This window comes from Gekko japonicus, unplaced genomic scaffold (assembly GCF_001447785.1).
Source record: "Gekko japonicus isolate JY-2015 unplaced genomic scaffold, Gekko_japonicus_V1.1 scaffold7, whole genome shotgun sequence".
NCBI lineage: Eukaryota > Metazoa > Chordata > Lepidosauria > Squamata > Gekkonidae > Gekko > Gekko japonicus.
In genome coordinates, this window is record NW_015159711.1 from 4,042,851 (window position 1) to 4,060,565 (window position 17,715).

General features: G+C 48.3%; 1 protein-coding gene across 1 annotated transcript in view; it reads right to left on the reverse strand.

The window, feature by feature from the left end:
* PTK2B (protein tyrosine kinase 2 beta) overlaps positions 1 to 17,715 on the reverse strand; it is a 65,920-nt gene that overhangs the window by 25,594 nt on the left and 22,611 nt on the right. Inside the window, exons 14-21 of the mRNA XM_015413346.1 lie at positions 17,309 to 17,406; positions 14,604 to 14,688; positions 11,568 to 11,668; positions 9,962 to 10,077; positions 9,198 to 9,298; positions 8,607 to 8,696; positions 4,542 to 4,746; positions 3,198 to 3,306 (exon numbers count right to left, since the gene is read on the reverse strand). Of these exons, the coding sequence (XP_015268832.1) occupies positions 3,198 to 3,306; positions 4,542 to 4,746; positions 8,607 to 8,696; positions 9,198 to 9,298; positions 9,962 to 10,077; positions 11,568 to 11,668; positions 14,604 to 14,688; positions 17,309 to 17,406 (905 nt within the window). The remainder of the gene's footprint in view (positions 1 to 3,197; positions 3,307 to 4,541; positions 4,747 to 8,606; positions 8,697 to 9,197; positions 9,299 to 9,961; positions 10,078 to 11,567; positions 11,669 to 14,603; positions 14,689 to 17,308; positions 17,407 to 17,715) is intronic.

The following is a 17,715-nucleotide window of genomic DNA, read 5'->3' on the forward strand; positions in this document are numbered from 1 at the left end:
GTCCTGTTCTGAATCAGTCTGAGGCGTGATATGGACAAGTGGCACTGCAGGCACCAATGGTTTAGGTGGTGGGGCCGCAGGTTGCGTTTCTAGTGGTAAGGATGGAGGTTGAAGTGGAGGCCTAGAAATTGTTGCCGTAGGCCGAGACTTAGTAGGTGACCGAGACCTGTGGTTGGAACGAACGGAATAAGTGTCCCAATCTGGATATGTAGTATGTTGGAGCCATGGCATTGGAGGGTGGTAAGGTCCATAGAGATACCTCATTTGCCTCTCATCCCATGAGAGCGGTGGCCGAAAGGACCGAGGGGAGCGGCTTCTAGCTCTAGCATGTCCCTGCCCCTGGGTATGACAATAGGCAGACACATCGGTATCGACAGCCGGAATCAACTGAGAGGGATGGTAACGGTCAACATTATGTCTTGGTCGGTACCGACCGCCATCGGTATCGGGCAGTCCAGAAAGCATCGATGCCGATGAAGTAGATCTTGCGGGGGGAAACTCTGCACCTATTGGCCGTATCGATATCGACGATCTCTGGCATCTGTTGGCTTAGAGATGAAGCCAGTAGACCAGAAGGCGACATTCTAGGAGGTTGTGGCTCCGGTATCGACGCCTCAGTCGGTATCGATGCATCCTTTGATATAGACGCAACCGTGGATTCCGGCACTAACGCTGGCGGGTTCTGCAAAGGAACGCCCTCAGAGGGCCCAGTCTTACCCTCCTTAGACGGCTTGGGCGGCTTATCCCTCTTAGTAGAATGTTCTTTCACAGACTTGCCTTTAGTCGACTGTACAGATTTTGAAGTGGCTTCGATGTCGATCTCGTCGGTATCGATGCTCCGGTATCGACGGCTGTTCTTGAGGTAGACGGTTGGTCCGTCATCGTAGACGGGTGAAGCGCGGATTCCAACAAGGCTACTTTCAACCGTGCGGCACGGTTCTTCTTAGTCTGGTTCGAGAATTTAGCACAATGTTTACAAGTATCTGCTCTATGCGACTCGCCTAAGCAGAACAAACAAAGTTCATGGCCGTCAGGAGGAGCCAATTTACTTCCACACTTCTTACAGCACTTAAAAAATCCCCACTTCTGACTCTTCTTCTTTTTCTTTTCCATGCGGCGAGAAAAATAAACGCCGGGGAGAAGCGAGGAGGAGGGGGGGGAAATGGCCCGAAGGCCTGAGGAGATTCCCCTCAGGAGAGTGAAATTCCTTTCCTTCTCCTTTTTTTTTTTTAAACGAAAAAACTAAAGAGAAAAGTCACACGGAGGACGAATCCGAAGAGAAGAAAAAATTAAGTAAAGGCCTGAAGGCAGCTACAACTATCTGGTCAGGAAGAAAGGCAAAAAGGGTCCTTTCAACGCGGCGGTAGAAAGAGAACTGGCGGGATGTCTGCGCCCGTCCCTCTGGGCATGCGCGCTGGGGTTCCTGCGCATGCCCAGTGGACTCGTGCGAAAATCCGTTGAAAAATAGCTTGCTACAGCACCAGTTGGGTCAGCGCGTGCGCACTAAACCCATTGGTGTGAAGCACAGAGACCACGAAGAAGATCCATTTGTTTAGTTCCTCTTTAAGATAACCTGTTACATAGACGTTTAAGGAAACTCCATGTAGTTTCGCTTTCCTTTCCCTTAATCTGGTCTCCTGAAGGATAATTTTATTTTTAGCCCATTTTTCAAACTCTTGTATCTCCGGCAAATCATCAGCTGCTTTTTTAGCGATTTGAAGTGCAGATTCAGTTTTCTTCCCCGTCGCTTTCACAGTTGAAGTAAATTCATCTAGTTTTTGATTTATTGGTTCAATGACAAGCTTGAGCTGAGCAAATTCCTTTCTTAATTGTCCAACATCAGAAGACAAAGCTTTTATCTCACTCTTAATCTCCTCCTTTATTTTTGTTAATGTCTGTGTAATTGAAGCCTGATAGTCTTGGTTTGAAATCCCTCCTGCCGCCGCCATTTCCTCTAGCAAGGAGAGCTCTCGGTCTGATCCTCCTGATTCAGTATTATTCTTCCTTGGCAGTTTGAGAGGCGAGTTTATAACTCCCTTTTCCCCTCGGCTCTCTCCCTGCCTGGCATTGAAAGATTTTGTAAAGTTACCTTGTTTTTTAAAGAGTAAATCTTGTTTTTCCGTTGGGGGTAGCAGGAGAGCATAAGAGCTGCAGTCCACCGGAAGGACAGCTGCCAAGCCCCCCCCAATCAGTTATGACTTGACAGCAAATCCACCACCAAACAAACCACTCAGTTTAGTTAAGAAGTGCTAACCTTGACACAGAGAGTACTCCATCTTTCTGTGTTACACCTCTGAGGATGCCAGTCACAGTTACTGGCGAAACGTCAGGTTCTACAATGACAAGACCACGGCCACACAACCCGGAAAATCTACAGCAACTAAGAAGTGCTATGGTCCTGTTCACACTAAGCGATTTGGGCCGGGAGCGGGACAGTTCGAAGGCGGATCAAACCGGCGCGATCACAACACAACATCTGGGAAGCGTCGAGCTTCCGTCCCCGAACTGGCCCTTCCCCGCACAAATCCGCCGCAAGTTGAAACCACCTACCTTGGTGGTTCAACGGGAAGCTGCGCTGCAAACCGGGCGTTTGATCGCCGGCGCGTCCTTGCGCCGGCACAACCCCGGCCTGTAGCCGAACTGCGCATGCTCCGACATGTGCAGTTCGGCCGGCTCCCGGTCAGAGCCGTGTTTTCTCCCCGGCGTTTGATCGTGCCGGTGAGAAAAGGCGCCGTGGCCAAGGGATCCGTGGGATCCCGCCGCGGCGTCTCAACGTTGGCGCGGTTTTTCCCCTGCCGTGTGGCAGGGGCCTTCGTTTACAGAAATTGGCTGCTTTTTTTATCAGCAAAAAAGAACTTAAATTATGAATAAGTGTATTTATGTGTGCCTGTGTGTTGATATAGTGTTTGTTTTGAAAACACTGATTTGAGACAACCCATGTGTTAGATCCGAGGGAATCATTTTAAGATCTTATTTATTTGATTTAATCAATTTAAATCGGATAAAATGGAAGACAGGGTGTATTATTCTCTCTACAGCATAAGTTGTTGTGAGATTTAGACATTTCTAAATCCTGGAGGTGCACAGGGTCCACCCCTCTCTCTGTCACATTTGTATGAACTTTTCCCTTTGAAACCAAACAGTGAAATCACAACAAGTTTGCCAGCACTGCCAAGAGGCCACTGTGTTCCTCTTACCTTTGGTGGGGGCTCCTGGAAAGAGGTGGGCTCCATGATTTTGGGGGGACGGTGGCGGTTGTTCCTCTCTTGTTCCCGGACAATGTCCTTCTCCATCTGGTAAACGTCACTTTTATCAAACAGGGAAGAAAAGGGAACAAAGCAATTCAGCTTTACGGAACAGCGCCCTCTGCTGCTTGCAAAGCTCCTAAACGGGGCAGTCTGAGCAACAGGGCATCCGGGGCAGCTGCCCTGGGTCCTGCACGGGGGGGGGGGTGTCCCCCCTCCCTGCAAGCAGCTGCCCCAGCCACTGTGACTGATCCCCAGTGCTTCTTGAGATTCAGATAGGATGGGGAGACTATCAACCAGCTGTAGGGTGGTCGGGGGTGCCCAAGGCTCAGGCAGTGTTGGCATCCACTGCAGTTGTAGTTGTACTACTGATTACCCTCCCCCTTGCCTGAGTATTCTGGACCACCATCTTCAAGTTTGGCCCAGGGCCAGAGAATCACTAAGACTGCCCCTGAGCTCTTAAAAGTTTTTATCCAAAGCATAGAGACCACCAAGCCTCGGCTATTGTTGAACACAGCTAAATGGACACCAGGTTCAAAACCTACTGCCCCAACGCAGGATTCCACGGAAACAGCACATCGACACATGAAGGTGCCTTATACTGAATCAGACGCTGGGTCCATCATGGTCAGTAATGTCTACTGTGACTGGCAGCAGCTCTCCAGGGTCTCAGGTCTATTACCACTGCCTGATCCTTTTAACTGGGGATGCCAGGGATTGAACCTTGCTGCCTCCAAGTGCACCAGGACAACTGGGCAAGGCCACGGCTGGAGGACAAAGGTGTGGAATGCAACACTGGGGGCAGAGTGCAGCTGTATGAGAATTTCAGAGTTGATGGTGGGGGGGGAAGCCCTCAAGTTTCGAGTGCATGTAGTATATTTCACACGGTGTGAACAATGCCTAAAGAAATTGCAATATCCATCTAGATTCTGGCTGAAAATGAGGGTTTAAGTGCTCTCCTTATCTCCCTGCCACTCTTTTTCTTACAAGTTTGGGGTTTGCGTTGCTATTCGTTTCATTGCTACTGCTTACCTTGTTTTTATCTAATGTAAGTTATCTTGAACCCATGGTGGCTAAAAGGGGGGATGGGTGTTTTTATAATAAATAAATAAACAAGGCCATACCCTAAATAATAAATAAACAAGGCCATACCCTAAACTGGAAGCCACTGCAGAATAAGAGGAAATCTTGCTGTCTTGCTGTCATGCCTACTTTATGTACGATGTTTTTGGGCTGCAGACTTTGGCCTGTAAAACCAAGAAGGGGGGGGGGCGTCAGGGCCAGCCTCTCGCTTACCTCAAGCTGCAGACCAGCTCCTTGAACTTGGGCCTGTCACTGGGGTCATAGTCCCAGCAGCGTGTCATCAGGGTGTAGAGGACGGGCGGGCAGGCGTCAGGCTTGGGCAGACGGTCCCCCTTCTCCAGCACTCCAATCACATCTTTGTTCTCTAGCCAGAAGAAGGGCTGCTTGCCGTAGCTGAGGATTTCCCACATGCAAACAGCTGTGGTGGAGGAAAGCAGGAAGAAATCAAAGCAGGCAGCAGTTTCAGACAGGGTGGTGGTGGTGGAGTTAATCAGATTGGAGGCCCAGGAGTTGGTTTGCTCCATGATACTCCATGACAGTATCCCCTCTCTAAAAGACTGGCATCTACATCCAGCCTCCAGGGCTTATTTATCTCCTGAAATCCTGCCAATGTAGTCTTTTTAGGTTCAAGCTGCACATCCCCCCTTCTGGAACTTTTAGGGGAGGAATAGCCTGCAAAATGTAGTTATCTGGAGCCACCACTTGTCATTTATTTTTATTTATTTATTTACCTTTAGATTTGTATCCCGCCCTACCCCGAAGGCTCAGGCCGGCTAACAAGGGCACAAAGTGCCAGGATTAAAACAATAAAAGCGCATAAGCTGGAGAGCCAGTTTGGTGTAGTGGTTAAGCGCGCGAACTCTAATCTGGGAGAACCGGGTTTGAATCCCCACTCCTCCACTTGCACCTGCTGATGTGACCTTGGGTCAGTCACAAGCTCTGGCACAGCTGTCCTTGAAAAAGAGCAGTTTGTGTCAGAGTTCTCTCAGCCCCACCCACCTCACAGGGTGTCTGTTGTGGGGAGGGGAGGGGAAAGGAGTTTGTAAGCCGCTCTGAGACTCCAAGTGAAGGGCGGGATATAAATCCAATCTCTTCTCTTCTTCTTCTAATATAAAACAGTAAAATACAGTAACAAAATCACATGTCTGAATGCACCATATGGGACGCCCCTCAACCACCGCTGCCATTCTTTTAGCACCACAGACGGCTGTCATTGTAATATGTTAGACAAAACAAAACAAAGGACCACGGTGTGGAGATATGCACAGATAATAACAAAAACACCGTGTGAACCGGCTACTGAGCCAATTAGTAAGAATGACTCCTTTCAATTTTTTAAATCAGCTGTAAAAATATATTTCCAGCAGAATGAACTGTCTGTAATCATTTACAGACACTGCTCAAATTCTAGAGTAATGTTTTAAAGTGAACAAAGACAATATCCAAGAAACATAAATGATTATACATAACCAGTAATCACAAATATTCAACAATTAGAGAGCAAGAAGACAGGCAGACGGTTAACAATCCCGTTTCAAAAATGATCTTCATCAGGACGGAAGTTAATAATCCAGAAACTCCCTTGATGAAATGAGTTGCTCAATAGCAGAAAAGGTCAAACCTACTAGAATAAGTTACATTAGAAGTCAAAACTCATCAGGCTACATCATATTGTTAACACCATCCTTGTGAAATTATATAGCTGCCAATCACCTAATAGGTAGCAAAAGCCTGTCCAAATTTCATGTTCCTTGGATATTCTAGAATTTGAGCAGTGTCTGTAAATGATCACACAAAGCAGAGGTTTCCAAACAGTTCATTTAGCTGGAAAGATATTTTTACAGCTGATTTAAAAAAACTGAAAAGAGTCATTCTCACTAATTAGCTCAATAGCCTGTTCACACGGTGTATTTGTTATTGTCTGGTCACTACAATATGTGGCAGGTATCTTGAGACTCTAATGGCTGTGTGAGAGCCAGAAATTCACCTGGTGAAGCTTCTCCTGTCATTACATCTTCAGGCAAGAAAAAGCACCTGCTGAATTCCTGCACAAGCCATGGCAGAAAGAAAAAGGGTGTAAAGGCCACTAAAGGGATGAAGTCTTAAGGGAGAGTGGCTTAAAAAGCTTTTTAAAAGTGCTAGCCCTGTTGGAGTTTTCCCTTGGTAAACAACCCATGTCCCTTCTGACCCTTTCAGCAGGTCTGCCCTAAGGCTGAATCAGTCACACCCCTAACTAAAGAAGCATGACCATGAGCCTTATAATATGGAGGCAGAGAGTCAGTCCCCCCGTCCCCCCCCCCAACTTGCAGCAGCTCTCTAGGGACACAGGCAGAGGAATGTCTTCTGCTATTCTGGCTGCTTGAAATTGACCTGGGGACTTTTTGACCCCAGCCTCTCCAGCAAATGCTGACTGTCTGAACAAAGCTCTCTGACTCAGCCCTTTCTGTATTGTCATGAGTTGGCTGTCTAGTTAGGGTTGCCAAACTCCTGGTCGTGGCTGAGATCTGCTGTTACAGCTGATCTCCAGATGACCAAGATCCGTTCCCCTGGAGAAAATGGCTGCTTTGGAAGGTGGGCTCTATGGCATTGTGCCCCACTGAAGCCCCTCCCCTCCCTAAACCCCGCCCTCCTCAGGCTCCACCCCCACCCCACCCCCAAATCACCAGGTATTTCCCAACCCAAAGCTGGCAACCCTAGTCTCAATCACTGCGAATACACAGAACAAAGTCTGAGTCCAGTGGCACCTTTAAGATCAACAAAATTTAATTCTGGGTATACGCTTTCATGTGCATGCACACTTCTTCACGCACATGAAAGCTCATGCCCAGAATAAACCTTTGGTGGTCTTAAAGATGCCGCTGGACTCAAACATTGTTCTGCTGTTCCAGACCAACACGGCTACCCAGGTGAATACACAGTTAGAACCGAGGCTTGGGTTGCCAGCCTCCAGGAGGAGCCTGGATCTCTCCCAGAATTCCAGCTGGCCTCCAGATGACAGAGATCAGCTCCCCTGGAGAAAATGGCTGCCTTGGAGGGTGGACTCTGTGGCACTGTACCCCTCTGCGATCCCTCCCCTCCCCAAGTCTTGACCTCCCCATGCTCTACCCCGAAAGCTCTTGGAATTTCCTAAACAACAGTTGGTAATCCTTAAGGGAGCAGCACTGAGGAATCATTGTGGTCACAAAGTGTCTGCCAAGGGGTAAGAGCCAAGTTAATTCAAACTCAGCAACAGGAAAAGGAAGCCAGGGCACTAGACTCTGTGCCTCTCACTCTTAGATAACTGCATATCGTTCCAATAAAGACCTTAGCTTTAAGTTAAAAGGCAATAAAAGACAAAAGCCAGGCATGAAGCTGCCAGCAAGCAGGATGGGGGCGGTCTATCCAGTATAAGGCACAGTGTATTTGACTGTGTGACTGTCTGCCTGTGGGGTGCACATTGTGGGTGTGTGCCTGGTGCAACAAGCGCCTGGTTTTCAGGGAGTGAGTTCCTTCCCTTGAGGCTAAGGATATTTATTTATTTATTTGTTAGATTTCTGACTCGCCCTCCCCTGCTACAGCTGGCCTCATAAATGATGATTAAAATAATAAACGATGATTAAAAATGATTAAAAATTAAAACTCATCACGCTACATAGATGGCGTGTATCATATGACTTCGTAAGGGAAAGATACAATCATCAGCATTGGGGAGGCAAAAAAGGGAAAGAGAAGGGAGGCCCATTGAGGAAGCTGTCATTTCCCTCAGTCAGGGGCCTTGGCCATAGGCCTGGTGGAACAGCTCTGTTTTACAGGCCCTGTGGAACAGTGAGATATTTCGCAGGGCCCAGATCTCAGCAGGTAGAGCGTTCCACCAGGCCAGGGCCAGAGCTGAAAAGGCTCTGGCTCTGGTCAAGGCCAACCAAATACTTCTTGGTCCAGGAACCACCAATAGATCTTTGTTTGAAGAACACGGTGTTCTTGGGGGGAGTTTACCAGGAGGGGCAGTCCCGAAAGACCTGTAGAAGCCAAGCGCTAGAGGCATTCCATTCCCATAGTGACTCCTCCCCAGAGAATGAGGGGCAACAGCTATGGACTGGTCTGAGTCCCCTCAGGGTCTCCAGTTTAAGCCTGTCATCTCTGGCCTGTTGTTCCTCAGCTGAGTCCAAAAATGACCCAGCACCTCAGACCTGTGCTTGGGTTCTCCTTCTGCCTTTGCTTCTGTCTGATCTCCCTTCAAGAACTGGGTATGACTGAGAGGTAAAGGCAAATGCCTCGCCCTGCCCCTGAGTTTCCACTCACCAAACATCCACACATCGCTGGCACAGGTGAAGCGGCGGAAGTTGATCGACTCAGGTGCCATCCACTTGATGGGCAGGCGAGTCACCGAAGCTGGGTTGCGGGGAGAAGAGATCACAGTGAGTCAACCGAGAGTCGAGGTTTTTCACTTCTGGCTGTATTGAATCACTTCGCGGCAGCCCCCCTCCCTGCTTCCACGTCTAGGTCCCAGAAACCTTATTTCAGAATCGTGCAGACTAAACACATGAACCTGCCTTATAGTGAGTCAGCCTATTGGCCCAACTAACCCACTACTGTCTGGGATTTTTTTTAAAAAATATGCTAAATAATTAAATAAATGCAATTTTCCAAACTTGGTTGCTAAGTATGCATGAGCTGCATGAGAATATTTAGCAGTTACAAATAGGGGATGCTACTGAATGAAACCATCTGACTCAGCAGAGTCTACTCTGACGGGCAGTGGCTCTCCAGACTCCTAGATGACCTGTCCGGGATCCTGTGAATCGAAGCTTTCAAGGACTGAGCTGGGGACTTTCCCCATATACTGTGTTCAAATGTAGCTCCAGCCCCCCACCTCACCAGATCCTTTCTTACCTTTGTAATACTCATCGTCCTCAATGTATCGGGAGAGGCCAAAATCTCCCAACTTGACGCATTCGGGAGAAGCTACCAGTACATTTCTGACAGCAATATCCCTGCAGATAAGAAATCAAATGGGTCATTTCCTCCCTTGGGGATTTGGCTCGCTCTAGGACAAGAGACACGAGCATATGGCCGGGGATGCGAGTGGCAGTAGGGGTAGCTGAGCATGATTGCCCACCGCCTGTATCACCACCCATCCATGTTGAGGTCCTAGATTTACATAAACACACAGGCTGCCTTTGTGCTCCCGTGGTGTTGCACCCATTTTGTCCCCCCTCCGTGTAATGCTGGGAACTGAGGCTAGTGCTGGGGCGTTAGATCCTTGCGTGTGTGTGTGTGTACGTATGCACAGGTGGGGTGGTTTGGGTGGATTCAGGTCCATTTCCCACTGTTCTTTAAGTGCACAGTGCTAGAAAAACAATTCATCCTGCCCTCCAATCCAGCACTCAGATGTTAGCCTTGCAATGCTGCAGACAATACAACTGTCTCAGTTCCCCAAGTACTGCCAGCATATTTCCTGGTACCCTCAAGTCTGTTCACATCACACAACACACACTCTCTCTATAGCCCTTGTGGGATTCTGCATAGCTCTGAGAGCGCCATGACAGTGCAGAGGTGTTTACGGGGAATTCTTCACTTGTTCGGATTGGAACCATGAAAAGGTGCCTCCACATACCACCCCACAGAGCCCCACTTCATCTGAGTCATTCTTGTACCTGTGCACACAGTTGATGGCCTCCAGGTACGCCATGGCCTTGCCAACCTGCAAGGTGTACAGGATGAGAGTGAGGACTTTCAGGGAAGCCTTGTTCTGCTCGAGGTAGTGTCCCAGCTGCAATGGGGAGAGGAAAGCTCATGTCAGGGATAGCTCAGACTTCCAATTCTTCTCCCTACAGAACCTCAAATTCAAGGAAGTCTCTCTTCTGGACTCCTCCAACAGATGCCAAAAAGATGACCCGATTTTTTGACAATCCAAATAATGGAAGTAAGACAACCTGCACAAGGCAGGAATAGGCAGCATCCCCCCACTAAATACTATCGTTTTTTAAAAAAATAAAGAACAATGGTTTAAAGGGCAATTTGCTTTCTCCTGGGAAATGTGTTAGTGGTAGTTCCACCGGGGGGGGGGGGGGTGTCAGTAGCAGCATTTTCAGCACTCTCATTAAACTGCAATCCCAAAGATTTTTGGGGGAGAAAGCCACAGGTAGGAAACTCAGTATAAGCATGTCAGGATCCACTGGAGCTGGGTCTGAGTCCAGAGCTGTCTCGCTCTCCAGGGTTGCTTTTTGTTGGGCAAGTACCCCAGGATAGAGCCCTCAGGCTAGAGCAAAAGGTGGGGATTCCCTTTCACCCAGTTTCCCCACGCTGCTCTGCCAAGTGCCTGTCCCCACCTACTAGAGAATGAATCTTCTCTTCCTCCCTGGCTGCTCCTGGGCACACCTTATAAATGGTTCCCAAGGGAGGGCTCAGCCAGTCCTCCTTCCCCAGCCCAGTCCTAGGGAGTGACAGGCCTCTGGGCCAATGGACACTTGTCTGGAATTAGTGAGCTCCCTGGCTCTTCCCCCTGAGCTTCTTTAAAGAGCTGGCTGCCCTGCCCAACCTAAGGAGGTCAGTGTTGCCTGCTGTCCACCTGCCCCTGGATCTCAGTGCCAGAGTCCCTTCTGGTAGAAATTGGGCTAGGGTGGCTTCCGCTACTGGGCTCATTCACGCTGGCTGACTCCCAAGCAGACTCAGTCAAGGCCACCCCCTGCTGCAACCGGGCAGACCACTTCCCCAGCTTCAAGGCTTGCTGGTGCAGTGTGCTTTCGGTGGGGCTTGCAGTCCCCTGGGGGAAGTGTGTGGGGCTGGGGTGCTAATCCTGGACAAAGCAGCACTGCAGTCCTATGCGGAGTTCGTCCACGCCATGCCCATTGACTCTGGTGGGTTTAGACCAGAGTAGCTGCACATGATTGCCGGTGCTAATAATGTAGATCAGATTTAGCAGCCACTTAGCTGGATTAAACAAGAGATATCCACGTGCGGGAAAATAACTCAGAGCTTCTGTGCAGAAATCTGCCATTTTAGAAACAAAAAAGGCTGCAGTGGGAAGGGAGGCATATATGGGGCTCTTGCCCGGCATGCTGCCAAACAGATGACTGGCCCTGTCAGATTTAAAATTGCTGAGCATTTGTTATGCAAAGGGAGAATGCAGGTACCTGGTTCTGTTCAGGAACCCCCTTTCCTCCCTCTCCCCTGCTCCTCCGGGCAATACCCTACCCGGATTCCATCCCCATTCTAGCAAATTCTGTCACCTGTGTGCATGATGAAAGCTGTGGGCCTCACCTCTCCATAAGGATACAGCTCCATCACAATCCATGTTGGATCGTCTTCTGTGATCCCAATGAGCTTCACAATGTGGGGATGGTCCATCTTCTTCATCAGCACTGAGAAAACACATTTAATTTCAGAACATTACCCTTCCCAGAGCAAATCTAGCCCTTAAGCTCTTGTGCCCCGTGTCTCCTGCCTCATTCTTATGGGCATGCCTGCACACACATCCTTCCATGACATTTCTTTAGGCTAGGAATGCTCTCTTCATCTGACTTGCTCCCTGGATTTTGGAGTTCCATATTACCCGGTTTGTTTCTGGAGAGCATTAGGACTCTTTGATTATCACTTAAAAAAAATATATCAGTTTCTTACAGAATAAAGGATGTTCTGCTGTTTTCATTTCCGTCAGTCCATCTGTGACCGTCCCCTCCTCTCTATTATTGATGGAGTAACCTCTTGTTAAAACACTGTCAAAAAAGCAGTCTCAGTGTGACTGTACACATGACTAGATATTCTTTTTTGTGTGGTGTATGATTTTTTGCATTGTTTTATCCATCTTGATGTGATTATGTGTAGGATAGCATCAAAATGCACACATGCAGTCGTGCACATTGATGCTATCCTACTGACAATCACATCAAGATTGCTTTTTTTTTTTTTGCATTCTACCATCAATTCACACAAGCACATTATTAATGCAGAAAGGAAAAATATGCGAATGAACTGAAAGAATAGAAAAGCATGGCAACATGCACGGGTTGCGTTTCCAGAGTTAATTTTAGAAATTCTCCTAGCTAGGAAGGAATTAGGGGAGGAGTGAAACATGGCATGGAGCTGATTTCTGGAAAAATGGAACAGAACAAGGAAAAAGTTCACATTCCTAATTAATATTAAATCCAACAGGGCCAACAATCTGTTTGGCCTCAAGATGGCTCAGTTTGCTGTTACCAGGGGAAGGGCCTTCTCAGTTGTGGCCCCTACGGGATGAAACGCACTCTCAGGTGACACCTGTACCTTGTCAGACTTGTTTAGTTTCTGCAAGGTATGCACAGTTACATTGTTTATGGTGGGCTTTAGAAGCTAACCATGTTTGGGCTGTTTTAATAGTGGTATGGTGATTGCCACATATTTTAATAACTTAATATTTCAGTGTTAATATTTTATATTTGTTATTTGTTTTTATGTTGTTTTACCTTATTTGTAGGTCACCACGAGAGCCTTTGGGTGAGCGGCGACTAAAAAGCTAATAAATAAACAGAATACCTTCCAAACGTTCACAGACACTAATAAAGGACATGCTTTGCATAACACCTATAGTCTACGCCCCAGGGTCACTGTCCAAGGGCTCCCCCTTATTATTATTCTTATTGTACATTAACAAAGTCTCTATTCTGTTTCCTATATGTTGTATTCAATTCTCTGCAACAGGAAGTCTTCCACTTCTTTTCTTCTGGCTACAGGTTTCTTTTAGAAAGGCAATTGTCTGCCGTTGTTTGGATCCTATCCTGTTTTTCCACTTGCAGAAGACAGGAGGATAATTTCTAATAATTTGCAAACCCCTACTATATGCCCTATGATGTTCATGGGGATCCACTGACCTCCCCCGCCCCGAAACAGTTGGGGGTGGGGCACAGCAAGCTGCTGCAAAAGTGGGGGAGACAGGAGAGTTTCCCTTCATCTCTCTTATATATAAAAGCCTTCTGGTGGTGGCACTCTCCAGAACATTCGACAAGCTCCCGAATTGGATGACGCCCTGGTGTGTCAGTCCCAGGGCGTCTGTCTCCACTGGCTGCATTGCTGCCTCTGTGGGTGTGGCCCCGCCCACAGAGACGGCACCCGGCATCTCGGCCTCACTCTCCTTTGAGTGGACGGATGGGTCAGATGCTCCAGCGGCCGGGGGCCTCAGCCCAATCGTGCCAGGTAGCCAGCTGGGCTGTGCGCGACCTGGCGATGGATGGGCCGCCTCCTCCAGCAGGAGGGACTCACCCCCATCCTGCTTCCACTGCCACCACCCTCACCTGAATGCATGTAGCCGCCCAGGCTGCGTGCAACCTGACGACAGACGGGCCAGCTGCTCCAGCGGGGGGGTGGGCTTGGCCCAATCCTGCTGCCACTGCCATCCTCGCCCAAGCTCAGCTACAGGTTGTCAGCCGGGCTGCAACCAGACAATGGATGCGCCGGCCACTCCAGCGTGCGCGGGGGCACCTCAGGCCGAGCCCGATCCTGCTGCCAACGCCGACTACCGGCAGCTGGCTGGCCTCTCACTGGACGGGGGCCGGTGTGCTGCCAAACCCGAGGCTGCTGGAGGTTGCCCGGAGTCCGGGCGGGAAGCTGCTCACAAGCCACTCCCTTGCCCCCAGACTCCGGGGGATCACAAGGGGGGAGAGAGTGGGAGACCGCAGTGCCTCTGTCGCGCCATGCTAGGGCCCATTGTCTTCCTCCATGACGGGCTTTCCTCCTAGTCTTTTATAACTCCATTTGTGCTAGACACGATCTGCTCCAATGTTATTAATAGCTCAAGGCGTACTTCAGTGAGTGGTGCAATACGCAATATCCAATATGTCAGGCCATGCCCTGCCAAGTGTCTTACAGTGCCATTCTAAGCAGAGTTACACTAACTGCAGTGGACTTATGAGTGTCGCGCGGGATCCTTAGTCGCGCGGGATCCTTGGGCGTGGCCCACGTACCAACTGTTTTAAATCGTTTTATTATGTTTTGTCGCACTGTGTGCCATAATGTTGTAAGCCGCCCTGAGCCCGCATGCGGGGAGGGCGGGGTATAAATAAAATTAAATAAATAAATAAATAAATAAACTCTGCTTAGGTGTGCCCGGTTAGGGTTTATGTGCATCTTTAGTTTGGAGGAGGGGTGAGTTTACCCTTTTCCTGATTTGGACCTTGGGCCATAACTTTCCTAGCCCTGAGCCATAGCTTCCTTTAGCTACCACCAAGGCATTCCATAGCATCTCCCTAGGGTGTCTTATTTGGGCCACCCATGGGACAAAGTACGGTTGCTTCATGCCACAGTTTTAGAATGGCACCTACGTACTAGCTTCACTCATGAACTTCTCCTTGTTTTCCGCAGTGCAGTCCTTCTTGCAGGTCTTCACAGCCACACCCATCCGGTCCCCTTTCTGAAACACGAAGCAGACCCAAGGAGATGTAGTCAACCAATGCTGAACAGGAGACATCACACATTTTGCTGGTCTCTGTGAAAATTCAGCCTTATTTTGGAGAATGCACAGAGATGAGGAATCCTTTGTTTGGCTGGTAGTGCAGAGGCTCATTTTCAGGTGCATAGGAACAGGATCAAATCAAAGTTCCATCTAGGCCAGCCACCCCATTGCTAGCACCGACCCACCAGATGCCTCCACAAAGCCCTCAACATTCCCATTTTTTGCAACTGGACTTCAGAGTTATACTGCCTCTAAACATGGGAAATCCATTTAGCTATCATGGCTTACAGCCTCTGATAAATCTTATCTTCCCTGAATCTGTTCAGTCCCCTTTAGGCCAGCAGACATCACCATTTTTTATGGTAGCAAGTTCCTGAAGTTTATTATCTGCGTCTTCTATCAATTTTATTACACAAATTTGAGTTCTGGTGTTTGGAGGAGGAAAACAATCTCCCTCTATCCATTTTCTCTGTACTGTGCATCATTTTCCAAAACTGCCATCTTAGTTATCTTTTTTCTGAGCAGCTAAAAGCTCCAGTCTTGTGGACTTTCCCTTCTAGATCTCCAAACTATTTATCGTTTCAGTTGGCCCCTTTTGCACTAGAAAAATGTCCCAGACCCAGGACTGCCTTGCTATTAGTATTTGTTATATATGGAGCACATCTGAAGAGCTCCAAGCTTTGTATACATGAGTTTTACTCTTCTTACAGCAAATGTACAAGATAAATCAGCATTATTATTCCCATTATTTCAGGTGACATGTGAGTTAAAGGTTTCCTCCCCTTTCTTATTGCCCTCCTAATAAGTGCATGGCTAAGGCAAGTGCTGGACTTCAGACCTTCTAGCTTATAGCTATTTCTTGTACTGTGCAGTCCTAAGCAGAGTTACAACCTTCTGTGCTCACTGATTTGGGTCTGTCCTCTGCCTAGGAGGGCACTGTCAGCCTCTTCGAAGCTTACCCACAGCTGGTGCTATTGTAAGACAACCTGAAGCCATCACCTCAGGGAGCAGATTGGCTGTCCCACCCTTCAGCAGGCAGCCACCATCTTCCCACGCCTTGTCAGTGCTGGTGGAAATCAGCCGAGCCCATTGAGGACTGCAGAGCTTCACCCACGAAAAGTATGAATGGTTCAAAGGGAAAAAGGTGTCCCAGAGTTCAGCAAACACCTTCCTGGTGCCTTTGGCTGCAGAGACTTCTATTCATGACAATGTACAAAGCTGCTTGTCACATCTCATCTTGTGGACCACTGGCTCCGTAGACACTGGCAGCCTGACAGTCAAGAGTGCTCTAGAGTCTCAGTCAGGGGTGTCCTTCACAAAACCTGCCACCTGAGGGCCAAACCAGAGGAGGGGCTGAGCTCCTAGCATTTTTGTGTCCCGTGGGTAGAGAGGGGTTTCAGCCTTCCACCAGGGCCATATCAACTCATGGCCCGGCCCCTAGTTTCTCAGGTATTTTGGGGGCTCTCCAGCACTTCAATCTTTCACCCCACCACAGCTGACAGCCTGACCCTGGTAGGGTAGGTACTAGACTGCAGTAAAAAGGTAAAGGTAAAGGTTTCTTTTGCTCAAAAGCCAGTCGAATCCGACTCTAGGGTTGCGGTGCTCATCTCCGTTTCAAAGCCGAAGAGCCAGCGCTGTCTAAAGACGTTTCCATGGTCATGTGGCCGGCATGACTAAACACCAAGGCGCACGGAACGCTGTTACCTTCCCACCGAAGTGGTACCTATTTATCTACTTGCAATTTCTTGCTTTCGAACTGCTGGGTTGGCAGGAGCTGGAACTAGAGACGGGAGCTCACCCCGTCATGCGGCACACTCGGGTCTCGAACTGCTGAACTACCGACCTTCCACAGCCTGCAGTTCAGCTATATCCATTTTGAGGGTCTCCTGAAGAATTCTATTCACATTTTCAAAATATATTTTTATTGCGCGAGTAGGAAAGCACATTTTGGGGGTATAATTGTTCAATACCGTAATATTTTGAAGCGAATAATGTTTTTTAATTATTTATTAAAATATATAATTTATGGATAATTGTTTTAATGTAAGAGCCAATTTGTTTCACTGCAATAAGGAAGCAGTTAATTATGTTATTTATTAAAATATATAATTTATGGATAATTGTTTTAATGTAAGAGCCAATTTGTTTCACTGCAATAAGGAAGCAGTTAATCATCTTATAAACAGAGGTTATATAATACAGGCTGTCTATGAAGAGAAAATAGTGCCTCAGCAAAAAAAAAGAAAAATTGATGGGCCCCTAGTCCCTGCAGTGCCCCTCGGCTTCAGCCTAGTCAGCCTTATGGACAATACAGTCCCGCCTTCCACCCTGATGTGAAACGATCTTAAGCGGCATATCCTGGGGCAACTGGGTTGAACCTGCATGCAGAGCTCAGCCCCTCTCCTGCCAGATAAAGGGGACGGGAAAATAGAGGGTCTAGAGTTAAAAGCTGTTTCCTGGCTGTCCTTCCCTGGTAAGCCTAATGGATGACTCTCCACCTCCAGCTGCAATGTCTAACTTCCCCTCCCCCTTATCATCAGGACTGTTTGGCACTGCAGGCCATCTGCTCCTCACTCACCTCATTAGTGTAAATGCCTTCACAGACTTCTCCAAAGAAGCCTTCTCCCAGGATCCGTCCCAGCACCACATCTTCCCGAGAGATCACGTACTGCATTGCTGTGTAAGAAAAGAAGTCAAGGGGGCTCCTTCTGAGCCTAGAAACAGAACCTGCATTTTTACCGCACAAGGTTTTAAAACCTTGGAATCATTCCCTAAGTCATTGTCTATTGTCACTTGCTGGATACCGTCTGCTGCCTTTCTTATACAGAGGTTAAGGTAGCATACATGTCTCTCCCCCTGTCCTCACATCCCTGCAAGGTAGGTTAGGCCAGGCTGAGACAAATATTAGCTTAGAGGACAGGTAGGGATATGATCCTGGTTCTCCTCATTCTGAGGTCAACACTTCAGCCACAATACCACACAGGA